General features: G+C 43.2%; 1 protein-coding gene across 2 annotated transcripts in view; it reads left to right on the plus strand.

Annotated features, from left to right (window-relative positions):
* The window catches only part of ankib1b (ankyrin repeat and IBR domain containing 1b), a 32,845-nt gene extending 15,536 nt beyond the window's left edge, over positions 1-17,309 (plus strand). The window contains exons 12-20 of one of the 2 annotated variants that reach the window (XM_079445215.1): positions 851-985; positions 1,119-1,205; positions 1,501-1,567; positions 1,814-1,959; positions 2,048-2,226; positions 3,287-3,338; positions 10,555-10,666; positions 14,069-14,112; positions 14,205-17,309. In XM_079445215.1, the coding sequence (XP_079301341.1) occupies positions 851-985; positions 1,119-1,205; positions 1,501-1,567; positions 1,814-1,959; positions 2,048-2,226; positions 3,287-3,338; positions 10,555-10,666; positions 14,069-14,112; positions 14,205-14,975 (1,593 nt within the window). In that variant the 3' untranslated portion in view covers positions 14,976-17,309. The remainder of the gene's footprint in view (positions 1-850; positions 986-1,118; positions 1,206-1,500; positions 1,568-1,813; positions 1,960-2,047; positions 2,227-3,286; positions 3,339-10,554; positions 10,667-14,068; positions 14,113-14,204) is intronic. The other variant, XM_079445216.1, reaches the window with a different exon arrangement.
* The last annotated feature ends 1,158 nt before the right edge of the window (positions 17,310-18,467 follow it).

Genomic DNA, 18,467 nt, shown 5'->3' on the forward strand with positions numbered 1-18,467 from the left:
TATGAGTTTCGGCCCACTTTTAAATTTCCTTTGTATGTGTTAAGTTTAAGAAAAATCCCAGTGCCACTGACTGAAATGAGTAGGAGGGTGTGTATCAGAACAGGTGGTAAAATCTCAGCAAAGCAGTGATAACTGAGACCATGATGGCTGGTGATTATGACAAATACAATTTTGCAGATTATGAAAGCAAAGGGGCCAAGAACAGAACCCTGGGGGACTCCCTGAGTGTGAGAGTTGTGTTTCTCAAAAGAAATGAAATATTATCTTCCAGTAAAAGGTAAACCAAGAGGGAATTGTACCAATATGGCTGTGAGGTCAATCAGGACTGTCAAAACTGGAATTTTGGATGAAAACCTGATTTGAAGGGTCTGTGAGGATTATTAGAGAGTATTGAGTTTAAGCTGTGCTGCTTGTCGTTATGGCTTTTTAATGTAGGACATTCATAATTGAATGTTATTAAGATTACAATTTGTTTCCAAAGTTCTGCCACTGCAACAGTGGATTGATGTTAAATCATTTTAAAAATAATTGATGAGAAAATCTTGATAAATCTCTTTAATTAAAGAACAAGAAATGTGTTTGCCTTAGGAAGGAATGCATTACTGTTAATTCAGTCTTGGTAATCCCGCAACAAGGTTACTAAAAAGGGAAAGACATTGCCAATACTAGCACTCCAAAAATAAAAAGTGAGAGATTGTTTCCTAGCACTTAATTCTTGCTGTCAGAATCCCACAACTCCCAGTGTGCTGCCTGCTAGATTGCTATATGTTTTTGCTAGTGACATAATAAAAGTAGACCAATGGTTTGTTTTAATGTAGATGTTGTTAATCAAGAATGTATGTGTGTACAGTGCAAGTATGATTTCTGTTGGATCTGTCTGGAAGAGTGGAAAAAACACAGTTCCTCTACAGGAGGTTACTACCGCTGCACACGCTATGAGGTCATTCAGCAAGTGGAGGAGCAGTCTAAAGGGATGACCGTTGAGGTACATATTCTTACATATATGCTCATGCTGTTTTGTCTATAAGAGTTGATATAGAGTTTTTAATAATGAGGAAAGAAAGGATCTCACAACTGAGTATGGTTGAGCCTGAGCTTGTCTGTTTTGTATTTTGCAGGCTGAGAATAAACACAAGAACTTCCAGGAATTGGATCGCTTCATGCACTATTACACACGGTTTAAGAATCATGAGCACAGCTACCAGGTAAAAAAAAAAAAGTCTACAAAGATCTGCCTGATTTGACATAGTTTCAAATAGTCGTTGACTAAATGCCATGAATTCTGGTTCACAATATAGCTTAGTCTGGCCAAAAACCACCTTGACTAGAAGAAATCATCTGGATACAATTTAAACCAAATAACCACCCACAGTTTTTGTTTTTTTACCTGCCGTTTATGCATCATATGGTCAGTAATCAGACATTTGGCAGTCTGTGGACTGACATTAGTTGTGACATGATGACTCAAATGGCCTTTATCTGTATTATCTTTTCCTACAGCTGGAAGAACGCCTGCTTAAGACGGCCAAAGACAAGATGGAACAGCTTAGCAAAGTTCTGAGTGGAAGTAATATGCAAAACCTCAAGCATATAATCAATATTAATAAATTATTTCTAAGCTATGTTAATGCACGGTCAACCTTATATCAGTCTATAAAATTTACAGTATGGAAGTACTCTATAGAGAATTAAACTTGCTTTTCCATTCACACAGATTCCTTCTATATTTAGTAGTATATCAAGTTTAATACTTGGTGTTGTAGACTTTTTTTAAATTAGATTTTAACTCCTACATTGTATTGCTGTGTTGCAGGAGAAGGCGGCCCTCCAGATACTACTTTTATTGAAGATGCGGTGCATGAACTACTTAAGACTCGTCGTATTCTCAAGTGCTCTTACCCTTATGGGTTCTTTTTGGAGCCCAAAAGCACAAAAAAGGAAATATTTGAACTTATGCAGGTTAGTAACACACATGGTAGTTATGGGAAATGCTTACCGTGGATGTTCTGAGTTAGCGACAACTTAATACTCTTATTCCTCTTGTTAGACTGACTTGGAAATGGTGACTGAAGATCTAGCACAGAAAGTCAACCGGCCTTACCTCCGCACGCCTCGTCATAAGATAATCCGCGCTGCTTGCCTGGTGCAGCAAAAGAGGCAGGAGTTTCTGGCCTCCGTGGCAAGAGGTGTGGCACCCAATGATTCGCCCGAAGCCCCTCGTCGCAGGTAAGAGCCTCTTCCTAAATTACAGACTGCTTAAAAATAGATGAAAAGGCAAAATAGAAACCTTGAAAAATATAATTTAAAAATAGATTTTTTTGTGTTATGATTGTCATAGAAAATGTAAACTTTTATTAAAAACAGTATAAAAAAAACATATGAAACCAGTTTTGAACTATATTTTTCAAAGACATAGAAAACACATTTCTATGAAGTTGAAGGGATAGTTCACCCAAAAATGAAAATTCTGTAATTACTCACCCTCATGTCATTCAAAACCTGCGAGACCTTCGTTCATCTTCGGAACACAAATTAGGATATTACTGAAATCCGAGAACTTTCTGATCCTCTATAGACAGCAACGGAACTGAGACGTTCAAGGCCCAGAAAGGTAGGACAGTGTCACACCACTGATGTCACATAGACATCGTTAAAATAGTCCATGTCACATCAGTGGTTCAACCGTAATGTTATGAAGCTACGAGAATACTTTTTGTGTGCGCAAAGAAAATAAAAATAATTAATTTATTTAACAATGTCTTCTCTTCCGTGTCAGTCTCTGCCGCACATTCACGAGAGTACTATAACGCATGCATGTGCATTCCTTTGATTGAAAACAAGGTGCAGCACATCCAGGTTCTACGTCAGAATGTTGGCTCGTTGGCTCTTTATAACATTATGGTTGAACCACTGATGTGACATGGACTATTTTAACAATGTCCTTACTACCTTTCTGGGCCTTGAACGTTTCAGTTGCGTCGCTGTCTATGGAGGGTAAGAAAGCTCTTGGATTTCATTAAAAATACAATAATTTGTGTTCTGAAAATATACGAAGGTCTTACGGGTTTGGAACGACATAAGGGTGAGTAATTGACAGAATTTTCATTTTTGGGTGAACTATCCCTTTAAGGTAAATAGGGTCAATAGGGTTTTGATTTACTACTATATTTTAACAATAGTTTTGTATTTCCTAAAAATGAATTTTCATTTGTAACACAACTGCACCTCTGCAGTCTAACAGTGTATAGGATCACATGGAACCAACTTTTTTTGTTTGCGTTTGCAGTTTTGCTGGTGGAACATGGGACTGGGAGTACTTGGGTTTCGCTTCTCCTGAGGTAACTCTTTTGTTTGGTTTGTTTTGAGACTTTGGAAATAGCTTGCGTCTTTGTTAAATCTACTTAGCTGGTGTATGGTGCCTGAAGTTTTGGCAGTGCATATCGGCCTATAGAACAAGATGTAGTCCTGTTGCAGCAGTTGTGAATGTGTAAAGACCTGTAATGTTAAACAGTGTGCCGCTATTTTGTTCTAATCTAAAGATCCAGAGGAATCATGCTTTTCTCGGGGGAATTGATCCGAGAGAGCACTGTCAGTATACAGGAAGCCATCCGCAGGTATTAAAGAATCCTCATTAGATCTCATCTCAGGAACGGCTAAACAAACAGTGGAATGGCTCCTATCATGTACACTCCATCACTAATGTCATTGTCCACTTTTTTTTGGTTGCATGTTTTAGTTTTTCTGTTCATACTCTATTGCAGCTGTTCATATATTTTAAATGATTGCTGTGCACTCCAGATTAAGAATTCTGATGTCGTTTTAACTTCATCTGGAAAGCGGGATCTTTTTCTTTTCTGTTAATGTATCCCGACATGGTCTTCTAAAAGATGCCTTTGGTGTTGTAACTTCAAAAGGCGGTTCCCTTCCAGGAACTCGAGCTGCGTCGAACGCTACGGGGAACGCCCTCAGCGTGACCGCGCTCTGAACCAGAGTGTAAAATGTCCAATGAAAGGGCGAGACGTCATAGGCGGTGACGTCACTGACCGGAAAGCATATAAGCACGTGCGGTGGAGCCGGCGTTTGCTTTTTGTCATTCAGCAACCGCTTCTCTGTCTGTGTGTATTGTCTTTGCATGTTGTGAGTCTTATTTAGTGTTGTTTGTCCTGCACAATCACTTAAGTAGGCTCCAGCAATATGTGCAAGCACTGGGGCGATAGCAGATCGCATTCTGGGCTGTGTGTTCCTCCCTACACAACATTATATCACTGCTTGGGATGCACGCAGTCTGTGTGTGGTCTGCTTCAGAGCAGAGCGCGCAGATTCAGCTCTCGAGGGAGCTGACTGCCCGTTTGTGAGCTTTTTCATTTCTTACGCCTGCTCTCTGAAGGCTCTCTTTGAAAAAGAAAAAGAGAGGAGTAGTTTCACTAGCCTTGAATGAAGACGGGCGAGCCCGTGTCTTCTTCCTTTCCTAGACCTGTCTTCCTCCGAGGAGGTGGACGCGTCAATGAAACAGTGCTTGCACAAGCATATTATGAATGAGAACGGCGCGCAGTCAGCTCTAAAAAAAAAAAAAAAAAAAGGGGGCTGGTTGTGTTTCTCTCCGCTGTACATCTCACATTCCCGCCGCTGCTGAGGCACGGCGGCGAGTGTGAGTGCGGGGATCGCAGCGCGCGTTGCCGAGGCGACGCGTGCGTTATTCTCATTCATATCAGAGCGATGCCCCGGGTGGAACAGACGCTCGCGAGCTATCTGTCCCCTTGCGTGGCGTTGTCTCTGAAGGCTCGCGGCTGCAGGTCAGGCTGGTGCGTGTCTGCACACCGAAAAAAAAAAAAAGAGAGAGTGTTGCAGGCGCACCAAGCTGACGTACCTGCTTAGAGAGCTGGATGAGGGATTGGGCTCAACTTGATTGAATTATAAATTGGTCTCTGAGCTCCCTAGAAACGCTGTCTGTGGTCGACCCTATCTGACATGAAGGAGAAGATAGGGTTTTCCTCATGGACGCCCCGCTTGCGCCTTCTGGCCTGTTCGGCGACTACGTCAATTACGTCGTCGACAGGTACCAGGAGGCTCGTAGACAAGCGGCGGCGTTTCAGCGGTTTCTCCCTCGCCTTTCTCCAGCTCAGGGGGCTGCTAGGCGGGAGCAGCCCTCGCCGCGTGCCAGCCCCTCTTTAGAGAGGCGCAAAACAGAGCGTGGCTACTCACACCCCACCGAGGTGGGGCCGTGGCAGCTAACGCTCTGGGTCGGGGACCTCTAAGGCTAAGCCGGATCTGCGGACCGTTCTTAAGTCTAAGGGGGTTCTCGGCCAAGAAGCCTACGGGCGTGGGAGATCAGTCTGCCAACCCTGCCAGAGTTCCAGGGCGCAGCTGGCTCCAGCGAGCAATGTTCTCAGTTCTTCCGCCCCGAAGTGTAGCGGAGCTGGGAAGCTCGCCACCCCTGCGGGGGTCCCTAGAGCTCCTGGTTCGGCCGTCTCCTGCCGGTCCTCCGCTTCAGGGCACCGAGCCAGCAGCTCTAGGCACGCCAGAGGCCAGTCTCGAGAGACTGGTTCCCTTAGGAGACCATCAGGCAGCGTGGGAACTACTGCCGATGTGTCTCTTTGGGTCCTGCCTTGCAGGGTCTGGTTCTTCAGCTTGGTCTTCCTAGGAATGACGCGGGTCTGAGGACCGTCATTCATTAGGGGGCTGAGGCTGAGGCAGTCCTGGTGCTGTGCCTAGGACTTACGAGGGCAGACCCCTCTGGGGCAGATCGGGTGTCCGTCTCCCCCAGTGCCCTCGGGAGAGCAGTCTGCCAACCCTGCCAGAGTTCCAGGGCGCAGCTGGCTCCAGCGAGCGGTGTTCTCAGTTTCTTCCGCCCCGAAGTGTAGCGGAGCTGAGAAGCTCGCCACCCCTGCGGGGGTCCCTAGAGCTCCTGGTTCGGCCGTCCCCTGCCGGTCCTCCGCTTCAGGGCACCGTGCCAGCAGCTCTGGGTACATCAGAGGCCAGTCTCGAGAGACTGGTTCCCTTAGTAGACCATTTAGGCAGCGTGGAAACTACTGCCAATTGGATCTCATTGGGTCCTGCGTACTGTAGAGAAAGGCCTTTTGTATTCAGTTCGGCGCTCCGCCACCGCCTTTCAATGGGGTGATTCCCACGTGCGTGGTCCCCCAGCAGGCTCTGATCATGGAACAGGAAGTAGACACTCTCTTGGGGAAGGAGGCCATCGAGGTGGTCCCTCCTCACGGAAGAGAGTCCGGGTTCTACAGCCGGTACTTCATTGTTCCAAGGAAGGATGGTAGATCTGCGTCAGTTGAACCGCTCAGTCATGTCACTGAAGTTCAGGGTGCTTACACTCATCAGTCGTGTCTCAGACCAAGTCCGAGGACTGGTTTGTCACGATGGATCTAAGGACGCATATTTCACGTCTCCATCCTTCCCTCTCACGGGAAGTCCCTCAGGTTTGCTTTTAGGGGCAAAGCTTACCGATATTGGGTTCTTCTCGTTGGCCCTGCACTCGTACCCCGCATTTTACATCAACGATTGGTTGATTCTGGCTCGATCAGAGCAGGTGGCGACTCGGCATCGAGATGTCGATCTCGCGCACATGAAGGGGTTGAGACTGAACGTCAAGAAAGTGTGATTTTCTCCAGTAACGAGAACCACTTATCTAGGCGTGGTGTGGGGATTCGACCACGATGCAGGCACGTATGTCTCCTGCTCGGAGCGAGTCGATCCTCACCTCAGTCAAGAGAGTGAAAGAGGGCCAGTCACTCACTGTCAGGCAGTTTCAGAAACTGCTGGGGCTCATGGCAGCTGCGTCCAACGTGATTACTTTTGGCCTGCTGTACATGAGACCCCTACAGGGGTGGCTCAAGACCAATGGGTTCTCCCCGAGGGGAAACCCGCTTCGCATGATCAAGGTCACGCGGCGATGCCTACGTGCCTTAGACATGTGGAGGCAAGCTTGGTTCTTGTCTCAGGGCCCGGTGCTGGGAGCCTCTTGTCGCCGCGTAATGCTAGTGACGGACGCATCCCTCACCGGTTGGGGAGCGGTCATGAGTGGCCACCCTGCCCGCGGTCCGTGGAGCGGTCGCCATCTAACATGGCATATCAATTGTTTGGAAATGTTGGCCGTGTTTCGTGCACTCAAGCACTTTCTCCCGGACCTAAGAGATCACCATGTGTTGGTGCGCACCGACAGCACAGCGGTGGTCTCTTACATCAACCACCAGGGAGGTCTGCGTTCGCGCCCCTTGTACAAGCTGGCGCACCAGATCCTTGTGTGGTCCCAGGGCAAACTTCGCTCGCTCAGAGCCATCGATATCCCTGGGTATCTCAATGTGGGAGCAGACATCCTGTCGAGGCAGGGGCTGAGGCCCGGGGAATGGATGCTTCACCCCGAGGTGGTGAAGCAGATATGGAGGTTTTTGGCTGTGCGACTCGAGAGTCAGCGCTATGCCCCTCTAGTTCCTCCAGCTCCTTTGGACTGGACGCTTGGTACAGACCTGGCCGAGGCTTCGTCTGTACGGTTTTTCCCCGATCGCTCTGCTCCCGGGAGTTCTGGATGGCAACAGGGATCTGGTGAACAGGTTGGAGACGGGTTCGCCCTATCTCCTCCTGCATTCCCCAGATCTAGCGCTCTCGTTCGTGGAAGCCCGCGTGTGCGGTTCTTCCCCCTCTGAGTGAGTGCTCGCTGTTGCAGCGCACGTTGCCGAGGCGACGCGCGCATTACGTGTGGAAGTTCTGGCCTCTGAGGGGGCGCAGCTCATAGCTTCCGGTCTCTCAACCGAGGTTGCTGAGACCATCTTCCAATCCAGAGCTCCCTCTACAAGGAAACTGTATGCCCTGAAGTGAAAATATTTCACTTCTTGGTGCGGAGACCGCCACCTTGACCCAGTTAACTGCCCGTTTGGTACAGTGCTGCAGGTCCTGCAGGCCCGTTTCTCCGCAGGGGTAACTCACTCCACCCTGAAGGTTTACGTGGCGGCTTTATCGGCCTACCACGCCCTTCTCGGTGGCCTTACAGTGGGTCGACACCCCCTGGTTACAGGTTTCCTCCACGGTGCGCTGAGGCTGAGGCCTCCTGTACGACGTGTCCCTACGGGGACCTTGCTGTGGTCTCTTAAGAGAGTGGGGATTTGTAGGCCTTTCATGGCCCCTTCTTATCTCGTCTTTGCCCCTGGTCTGGCCAAAGCGTTTTTCTACCCTCGAGCGGGTTATTTCCTAGATCCCCTCTTCTATACCACGGCCTGTCGTGCTGCAGGCCCTCAGTCCTCCTCCCTTTCGGGAGCCTGACCAGCGAAAGCATAACTGTGTGTGTCCAGTGCGAGCACTGGACGCATACGTCCACAGAGCTGCCCTGTGGAGAAGGACGGACCAATTGCTAGTTTGCTTCGGTCCTCCTAAGCGGGGTCTGCCTGCTTCTAGGCAGACCCTTAGCAGGTGGATTGTGGATACTATTTCCTTGGCCTATGAATCTTCAGGCATCCCTTCGCCTCTGGGGCTTAAGGCCCATTCAACTAGGAGTATGGCGGCCTCCAAGGCCTTTCTGGCAGGGGTTTCTATGCAGGATATCTGCAATGCTGCGGGTTGGTCCACGCCCCTCACCTTTGTTCGGTTCTATCACCTTGATCGTATGGCCACTCCCGGCTCTTCTTCTCGCCCTCGCTGTGCTCCCAGTGATACACACAGGGCAGGTATTTGGAAGTCTGGTGGCGTTGGCATCTCGTTCCCCGTAGCGTTCGACGCAGCTCGAGTTCCTGGAAGGGAACGTCTCGGGTTACGTATGTAACCCTGGTTCCCTGAAGGGAACGAGACGCTGCGTCTCTAGGCCATACTTCCTGTATCCCTGCGAGCGGTTGCTTCATTCCTGGAAGCAAACGCCGGCTCCACCGCACGTGCTTATATGCTTTCCGGTCAGTGACGTCACCGCCTATGACGTCTCGCCCTTTCATTGGACATTTTACACTCTGGTTCAGAGCGCGGTCACGCTGAGGGCGTTCCCCGTAGCGTTCGACGCAGCGTCTCGTTCCCTTCAGGGAACCAGGGTTACATACGTAACCCGAGACGTTTCCTGCTTTTTGCTTTGACTGTTCCATGAAAGGTCATGAAATATGTGTTTTTGCAGACGTTCCAAGGTGAACCAGGCTACCACTTCAGTCTGTATTGCTAGTTGCTGCTCTTCTTTTCAAATCATGTATGCAGGCTATGGCACAGTTTCATTTTGCTCTGGATTTATGGCTTGTAGAAAGAGGAATAATAGTGATGCACTTTATTCTACTTTTTATTATTGATGCTTGAGCGGTACCTCTCAGGAATGTTTTTCTTAAATGTACATTTTCTTTGAGTTTGCTGCCGTTCTTGCATGCTTACTGCATGCAGTTTCAGTTTGGTTCAATTTAAGACTTTTTTTATTTTTGGGAGTTTGTCGACCTTTGGTGAAAAATAAAGTTGGAAGAAGTGCAGAATAGATATGAATGGTAATTAAATCTTAAATAGATCATACTGACACACAGAGCTGGGTAGATTACTTAAAAATTGTAATTTTGAATAATTATACTTTATTCAAAAATAATTATGTAATTAAAAGAATAATTTTGTACCACATTGATATTTAGATGCAAAGAAAAAGAAAATATATTTAATTTGTTGTTGACAACATGAAGTGGGTTAAACATTACATTACATCTATAGAAATTAATATTTTATTATTTAGCAAGGATGCTTTAAATTGATCACAAGCGATGGTAAAGACATTTATAATGTTACAAAAGATTTCTATTTCAGATAAATGCTGTTCTTCTGAACTTTCTATTCATCAAAGAAACCTGAAAAATTCTACTCGGGTGTTTTCCAAATAATAATAATAATAATAAATGTTTCTGAGCATCAAATCAGAATATTCGAATAATTTCTGAAGGATCATGTAACCGGAGTAAAATTCAGCTTAAAATCAGAGAAATAAATTACATTTTAAAATCTATTCAAACAGAAAACAGTTATTTTAAATAGTAAACATAGTTCAAAATTTGATTGCCTTTGCTGTACTTTGGATCAAATAAATGCAGGCGTGATGAGCAGAAGAGACTTAGAAAAACATTGAAAATCTTACTGTTCAAAAACTTTTGACTGGCAGTGTAGTATGAATGAGATTGGAGCTTTAAAGTTTTAAGGACATAAAACACCAATAAAATATCATATTATTATATTACATTATATTATACATGCTATTATCTACATCTTCTGAAGCCATATTGTAGATTTGTGAGATTTTTATACAATATTAAAAATGATCCTTAAGGGTTTTAAATAACAAGGGGAGTAATAATGCCATAATTTTCATTTTTGTTTTGAACTATTCCTTTAAAAAGGCTTTTTGACTTTACTCAAAGCGTCTGTCTAATATTCTGACATGACGATGCCAACAGCCCTGAACTTTGATGCTGCTGCACAGCAGAATTCCTGTAGAGAGGTGTAGGGTTCCTCTGAGATTCTGACTTTTATTCACAGGGTCCAGTGGGAATGTTGATACTCCTCTTAAAGCAGCTTTGAAATGGTGTTGTGTGCGGTTTTGTGTTGTAGGCATATGCTGAGTTCCAGTACAGGCGCAGACACAGGCAGCGGAGGAGAGGAGACATGGCCAGCCTCCGCAGCAACACACCTGACCCTGATGACCTGGGCCACAGCACATTAGGTATGTTTTGTGAATGTGTTTTCATTTTGGTGCCCATATTTGCTGCTACATACATGTATGCATTGTGGTGCTCCGTAGTTGAAGCAGCTGCAGGTAAAATTTCAGGATGTTTTTGCTGTCCCCTGCACACTGGAGTCAGCAGAAATTGTACCATAAACCCATTTATCACCACTTTCTTTTGCAGTATGGACTTTTTTTGAGGAATATAAATGAATGGTGTGAATTTCTTGCTCATTGTTTAAGAAAGGATGTCTGTCATGTTCTGCATATGATGATCACATGGCACACTAACAACTCTTTGTAAGTCTGTAAATCTGACTGAATACAAATCCAAAACACTTCTTTTGTCTTTGAGTAGGCTGAAGTGTACTACCAAATGTACTGACAAGCATTAATGAAAACTAAAATATACTTTAATGTATTTTCTATTGAAACGTGTTATAAGTATGTGTTTAAGTAGAACTGTAGTTACACATTTTTACTGATGAAGTTGCCATTTAGTACATTTTAAATATATTAACTTTGGTCACACTTTATTTTAAGGTCCAATTCTCACTATTAACAAACCATTAACTATGACTTTTGCCTCAAAGTCCACTAATTAATAGTTATTAAGGTAATTGTTAAGTTTAGGTATTGGGTAGGATTCAGTCGGCATCCTTCCGTCTTCAGGAGACGATGGTGTGGCTTCCAGTTTGATGAAATTCCATCTATCTGCACCTTCGCGAGTGGCTATAAAGCCCAATTCTTGAATGGCAATCTCTGCTGCATTTTCTGCAGGTGAACGATGATGATGCCAGCTGAGGCTGCAGTTGCTTTTCCTTCCTCTTGGCTCTCTTTGCGGCAAGGTTTTTATTCCTGGTTTCCTTGCTGTACGCCCTTGTCTGACAGCGAAATGCCAGGCGGAGCGATCCTCTGCACTGTTCTCCCACCGATTTTGATATCAGACGACAACTTGTATTTCTTACAGATATCTTTTGTAGCGCAGTCATGGACGTCCAATTTGTCGTGAGCCCTCTGCCAGTTCGCCATACAATAGGTCCCTGAGAATGCAGCCAGGGCCCATTCTTCTGATGTGGCCGAGCCAACGAAGGCGCTTCTCATTAAGTATGGCAGACATGCTTCTCATGCCAGCGCATTCCAGAACCTCTGTGTTAGGTATTTTGTCCTGTCACTGGATGAGTAGAATACGCCGCAGGCACCTCAGATGAAGGCTGTTCAGTTTCTTCTCATGCTTCGCGTGAGTGGTCCATGTCTCACTACTATAGAGGAATGTGCTAAGTGCGCAGGCCTTGTAGATGCGCAGCTCGGTTTTCACTGTGATGTTGGTGTTGTTCCAGACCCTCTGGTTCAGTCTGGTCATGACCACTGCTACCTTGGCGATCCTGCCGTTTATCTCCACATCGATGGAAAGAGAGCTGGAGATGGTAGACTTGAGGGAGGTGAAGTTCTCAACAACTTCCAGGTTGTACCCATCAATGGCGATGGTTGGAGGGGAGTCTTTTTCCTGGGCCATGACGTTGGTAGTCAGGCTGATAGTCAGGCCAAACTCCTTGCAGGCATAGGAGAAGCGAATTACAAGCTGCTGCAAGCCATCTTCGGTATGGGATGTCAAGGCATAGAGCATCTCACAGATGAGTACCTCTGTGTTAGCTCTTAGATGAGTGAAGTTGAATAGCTTGCCGTAGCCCTGATGTGGCTATAAACTCCCTCGCTGCAGTGCTTAAAGGCATACTGGAGGAGCATGGAGAAGAAGATGCTGAAGAGCATCAGCGTGAGGACACATCCTTGTTTGACTCCGCTGTTGATGAGGAAGAACTCCGATGTTGCGCCATTGAAACAAACCATGTTGCGCATGTTATCATGAATGTTATCAGAATATGTGCTTTATTAGTACAAACAAACAGCCAACATGTTAATAATCGGCTTGTTAATTAGCAACTGGATAATAGTAAGAATTAGTCCCTGTACTAAAGTGTTACCTTAACTTTAAATGTAAAATAACACTGTAAAATTATAATCAAGTGATTTCAAATATAAAACATTTCATTCGACATTAGTGCAAGTGTGTAAGTACATTTAAATGTTATTTTATTTAATTAATGTTATAATAACTGCAGTGCAGTTTTTAAAATATACTTTTAAGATTTGAAGGACACTATAAGTGTGCATTCAGTACAGGTAAATGCACATCTTTTTTCATAAAAAAGTAAGTACATTTACGTGTTTGTTTGACAAGTTTGATTTCATTGTTCTTAAAATGACATGTAAACGCTTTAATTTGACTGGCAGCACTTCCCCTGGAGGGAAAAATATATATTTTGCAAATTCATTCTCTGCCAGCAGGAGGCGCTTTTGAAGTAGCAGAAATAGAGGTTTCCCTGGTATCGGCTGCACTCAAAGCAGCTCTCCGCTCACAAACGCTGCTTTATCAGGCATTACATGCAAGATTAAATTAAAATGACATCGAAAATGGTCTGAAGACAGTCGGTTTGCTTCAGAGATGCAGTGATATAAAAACATCCATGCCGCGTTTTGATTTTGAAATGTGCTTTGCTCATGTTTATTCAACAAAGTCAAAGCCTTTTGGAAAATCTGGTGGTCAGTTTTGATACTGTGGTGGGCTGCCACAAATAAATCAATGTATGGGAAACACTGAGTCTGATTTCTGTGAAATCAGACTAATGAACCTAGATAATGCTATTGTAGCTCAGGTTTGTCCATCATGTATACACAATAATCAGCCTACAGTTGACCTCAGTCATATGCACTTGCTCCGAAATACAACTGTGGTGCACAATGAGTATTTAATCCTTCAAAATTTGATTACATCAAATATTTGCCATGTATATTTGGATAGACAGATGCAGATTGGAGCTCTTTGCAGTAAGGTCTAATTTAACTAACATGATTTAGCAATGAGCAATATATTTCTACAGCATTTGTTAACCTTTGCTAACATTACTTAATAAAAAAAATTATATTCATGTTCGTTCCCATGCATTAATTAACGTTAACAGATAACTTTTGATTTTAAAAGTGTGTTAATATTAAGATTAACTTAAAATTAATAAATGCTGTTCATTGTTATTTCATGTTAACTAATGTATTTAAGAAATGATAACAAATGAAACCTTATTGTAAAGTATTACCGAGCTCGACTACACAAAAACCCATATAAAGATACTCAAGGTCATGCTGCCGATGTATGGCTTAAGGAAATACTCAGTGTGGTAACTGAGAAATCATGGCTTGCAGTGGGTTGCAAATCCTTGTGTTTTTCGCACCATCGCTGTTGATATCAGTGATTTTGTAGTGAGTAGATATTCCTTGCTATAAAAAAGCAAAACTGCACAAGTAATCCAACTAAACAAAAGATTTTCCATTTCTCTTTTCTTACAGATGCACTAGAAATTGGTGGTGGTCAGAGACCTGGTTTGCCCATGGTGAGTTGAGACCCTTTTAACAGAGTTGCTGTGGTGGAACGTCACAAATCCTCATCTGGGAGTATAACCGAGTCTGGTCTTTTTCCCTTCAGCCTCACAGTTTTCTAGACGAGGATGATCCGAATATCCTGTTGGCCATCCAGCTTTCTCTGCAGGAGTCTGGGCTGACTGCAGGCGGTGCTGGCGTTGATGCTCAAGAGATCCTCGCAAACGAAGCATCTCTTGGGGCCATCGGAACATCCCTGCCCACACGGCTGGACCCGGTGCTGTGTGGGATAGACGTACCCCGTACTGCCCTTAGCAGCTCCGAGCTGTTAGAGGTGGGTGACAGCCTAAAGAAGCTCGGTAATATCAGTGGCCAGAATGTCCCTCTGCGTTATGACAATCTCAACAATCCTTCCTGTGAGTCCGCTGAGGGCCCCTTCCAAGCTCCTTCAGGACGTACAGAAACCTCTGATTTCAATTCAGACAACGCCGACCTTCTAGGCAACATCATGGCTTGGTTTCACGACATGAATCCGCAGAATATCAGTTTGGTTCCTTTGGCTGGTGATTTCGGTGTTCAGTCGGCGAGAATGACAACAGAGCCGACCGAGTGCACCGTTCCACAGTGGAAACAGGGAGGCGATAGAGAGGCAGAGCACGAGTTCAACTCCGCTATCGAGCGTGAGCCCGTCAGGCCGACACAGTTAGACCTGGTAGGTCTCGATGTGTGTCCGGTGCCTCCTGCTTCGTCTGTCGAGTTGGGCGAAACGCCGAGCGGTTTGAACCCGTGTCACTCCGACACCCCAAAATGTGACTCAGACCCCGACCAGCCTAGCAGTAGCTCCTCTGAATGGGAGGGTCAAGTGCATCTTGTATGAAATACTGACTACACTTACTAGCTAAGGCACTTTTTTGATGAAGTAGCTGAACCCGAGGAACAAGATTAATCATGACGAGAAGCTTTGTATTGTCAGATATGTAGAAATCGAAACCGTTTTTGAGTACTCGCTTAGTACTTGTTCAGGACTTTGTGCTTCTGAGGCATGTGCTGTTTGCTCACTAAAAAACTCGTTCCGATATTGGAGTGTTAAACACTTTTAAAAAGAGTCAACAAGTGAACCAGAAAGAGCTATGAAGGTGCGACAGGAAGTGCGGTAGTCTGAAAAATCTACTGTATAGAACAGGATGGTATTCAGCGCGAGTTCGTCTGAGTAAAAAGGATGTTAAAGATACTGTAGGTGCCAAAAAACACTGGCTAGCACACGCCGAGTGGACGGTGTGTTTATCGTGCCTGCTGCTGAGGGCCTAGCCACCCTATCGAGTACACTATCCTTCCTTTAAACTAGACCTGTAGTATTAGAGAAGTACACAAAAGTATCACGCTCAGAAGAGCTGGGCTGATAATCACAGAAACTAAAACAACAGTAATTCTAGTTGCAGTCGAGTTTTCTTTTTCTGGTCAAACGTAATTACTGTAATCCGTCACCGGCTAGTTAGTACGGAAAGTACCGGCGAGTTTAAACTCTGTTCAGGAGCGTCTCGCCGGATCTGGAAAACGTTTTGTCTTTGCAACTTATCACAGTGCCTTTTCTGTGAAACTTCTCTTTATTTAGTGTGGGAAGATCCAATACACATCGTACTTGTACTTTCAGGTGGCGGTTAAGCAAACTGAGCTCAATGTTTTTTAAAAGACATTTTTATACATGTTCGGTTGTCCTTTAGCATGCCTCTGGCCCCTTCTCCTGGATTGTTTTTAAAGCAGTTATTTAAATTAACTCGGACACATTTACGGATTAAATTCATCTATATTTAATGAGATACTATTCATTGTGTGTTAATATGTGATATCCACATGGCCACATGTAAAAATCTAATTCTCAAATTTAAAAATGAAAAAATCCGTAGATGTTTTCCTGGTGCATCTCAAATAGAAATTTACGATTTTTATTTTTTTTTTTCCCCAAAAATGTATTACCACATTTTCTCCTCAGAATATCTAAGATCCCTAGATCTTTCGGTAGAGGAAAAGTCATTTCATTGTGTTGGCCAAAAGCAGTTTTAACTTCAGATTTACATTTCTACATATGGTGGAACTCACCCACAATTAAGATTTTTTTACGATTCATTTAACTAGTATTTCTCTACAATAAATTATGGAAATAAATTTTCTATTTATTTCAAATTGAATGTCCTTAAAAATGAATGAAGATGAAGGTAAAGTTGGTGATGACGAAATAAATTAATGAACGCCAATATATATTTTTATGTATATATCAAACTGTAATAACACAGTGCCACTTTTCAATATTTGCTTATTACTTAAAACTTGTCTGCTGAAATAATTGTTCAAAGCCATTTAAACAAATTAACAGAATGTTTTTGATTTGCTTCGATTTTCATTGCGAACATCTGCCCAACTTGAAACCGCTAAATCGCAGCAGCACTAAGTTTTAAGCACTTCAGAAAATTTGCACAAAATTTGCTCACATTTCAGCTATGGAATAACACGCTTTAGCTCATAGGTTTGCCATTATATTGGCGATTTTGAGTGAGCAGGCGCCTGATATTTTACTGTGGGCTTGATGTCATATGTGTGTTGATTCTGACGTAATGTTCGAATGCAGTATTGCACTGCATAAACTGAAAATGAAGGCAAACCTGTGTGTTAAGTGGTATTTTGGTATCATTCCATTCGTCAAAGTTTGGGGGAGTGCACACATGAATTTTTTTCTGTATGTACAGTTTGTATGTGTGATCAGAATGGGTTAAGCTCACTAAATCGCAGTATTTCTTCAGACTAATGTATATCGCCAAAGGTGGAGGTGGAGCTAATGTCTGTTTAAATGAAGCATATGGTAGATCTGTCCAAACATGACAAAAAGAAAAAAAAAAAGTGAATGACAGACGTTGTCTTGTATGTGACAGTATGCTGTGCATTAAGTAATTAAAATAAAAATAGATCATGTTTTCTTGACAAAAGACCGTTTAGTGTCGAGGCTATTGTTTGGGGGATCGGGTGGGCACATTTTGTAACCCATTACAGATTTTATATTGTTAAACACCTAATCCTTGAAATGGTATTTGCACTTTCATAATCTTTACTTGATACATTCCCAATTTATATGGAAAATACAAATGTGTGATGTTTGGCCAATGAATTGGACCGATTTGAGTGTGAATCTTAATAAAGTTGCTAAGACAAGTTCAGTTGTAAAAGTGGTAGTATTCTTTGAACATAACATACAGTGAAAGCCCAGGTGCAATAATGTATAATAAAAACTATTTAAAGGCAAGGTGAGGCTACAAGTAAGATTAATTGAGATTCAAGTGGAAATGTATTACAGTGCCTTCTTGTCTTGAGCATTAGCACCTCTAGTGGGTGCAAACAGAATGACACTTTCAGGCAAAACATGTTTAATCTCTGCTTTCTTTGACTGCAAGTTCTCATAAAGTGAATCTAGTAAAACAGCAGTTTTATGTAAAGGAATTTTATATTATTAATATAATATTTGAAGTTGGTTTATTTACTACTTTTATATCAGGCATATTATAAAAAAATGCATAAATTATGTCTCTATTTATTGACTTGCCTAGGGGTCAAAAGTTTGGGGAATGCCAGGTCACAAGCACAGTGGCTTTGCTGAATAAAATGTCAGATGGGAGGAAATTTCTATATTTGCAAGCTGCGATTTGAATTAGGGCCAGTTTTATGAGGGAGGCTGTGTCCTCTTGTGATCTGAATGTGCGATTTAAGACCAAGAGGAATTTACTTTCCATTACTCACTGGCAATACTACAGTATCTCAAAAACATTTGGATCCGTAAGCCACATTTAAACATGCATTGAAAGAATTATCACTAAAGATATTTTGGATAATGCGGGAATAAACCAAGCATTGTTTTTTTTTTTTAGAAAGAAAGAAAGAAAGAAGCATGCACAATGTTCACGCAAAGTTTGTTAGATTTTAAATGATCAAACAATATTTGTGATGTGTTAAACCACTGCTGAGAAATAAATTTAGATGTCCACTAAAATAATCAACATTTAAAACTTGACAACACTTAAAAGACTGACAACAGTTAGAACTAATAAAATGGCTCAGAAAAGTGAAATTATTTCTGAGAAAAGGTCTAAAATGTGTTATATGTCATACAATAACATTCTGACATAGTTCTAAGAGTAACTTACAGTGGGGAAAAAAATTATTTGATCCCCTGCTGGTTTTGTATGTTTGCCCACTGACAAAGAAATGATCAGTCTATAATTTTAATGGTAGGTTTATTTGAACAGTGAGAGACAGAATAGCAACAACAAAAAAAATCCAGAAAAACGTATTTCAAAAAAGTTATAAATTCATTTGCATTTTGAGT

This window comes from Barbus barbus (assembly GCF_936440315.1).
Source record: "Barbus barbus genome assembly, chromosome: 21".
In the NCBI taxonomy this organism is placed as follows: domain Eukaryota; kingdom Metazoa; phylum Chordata; class Actinopteri; order Cypriniformes; family Cyprinidae; genus Barbus; species Barbus barbus.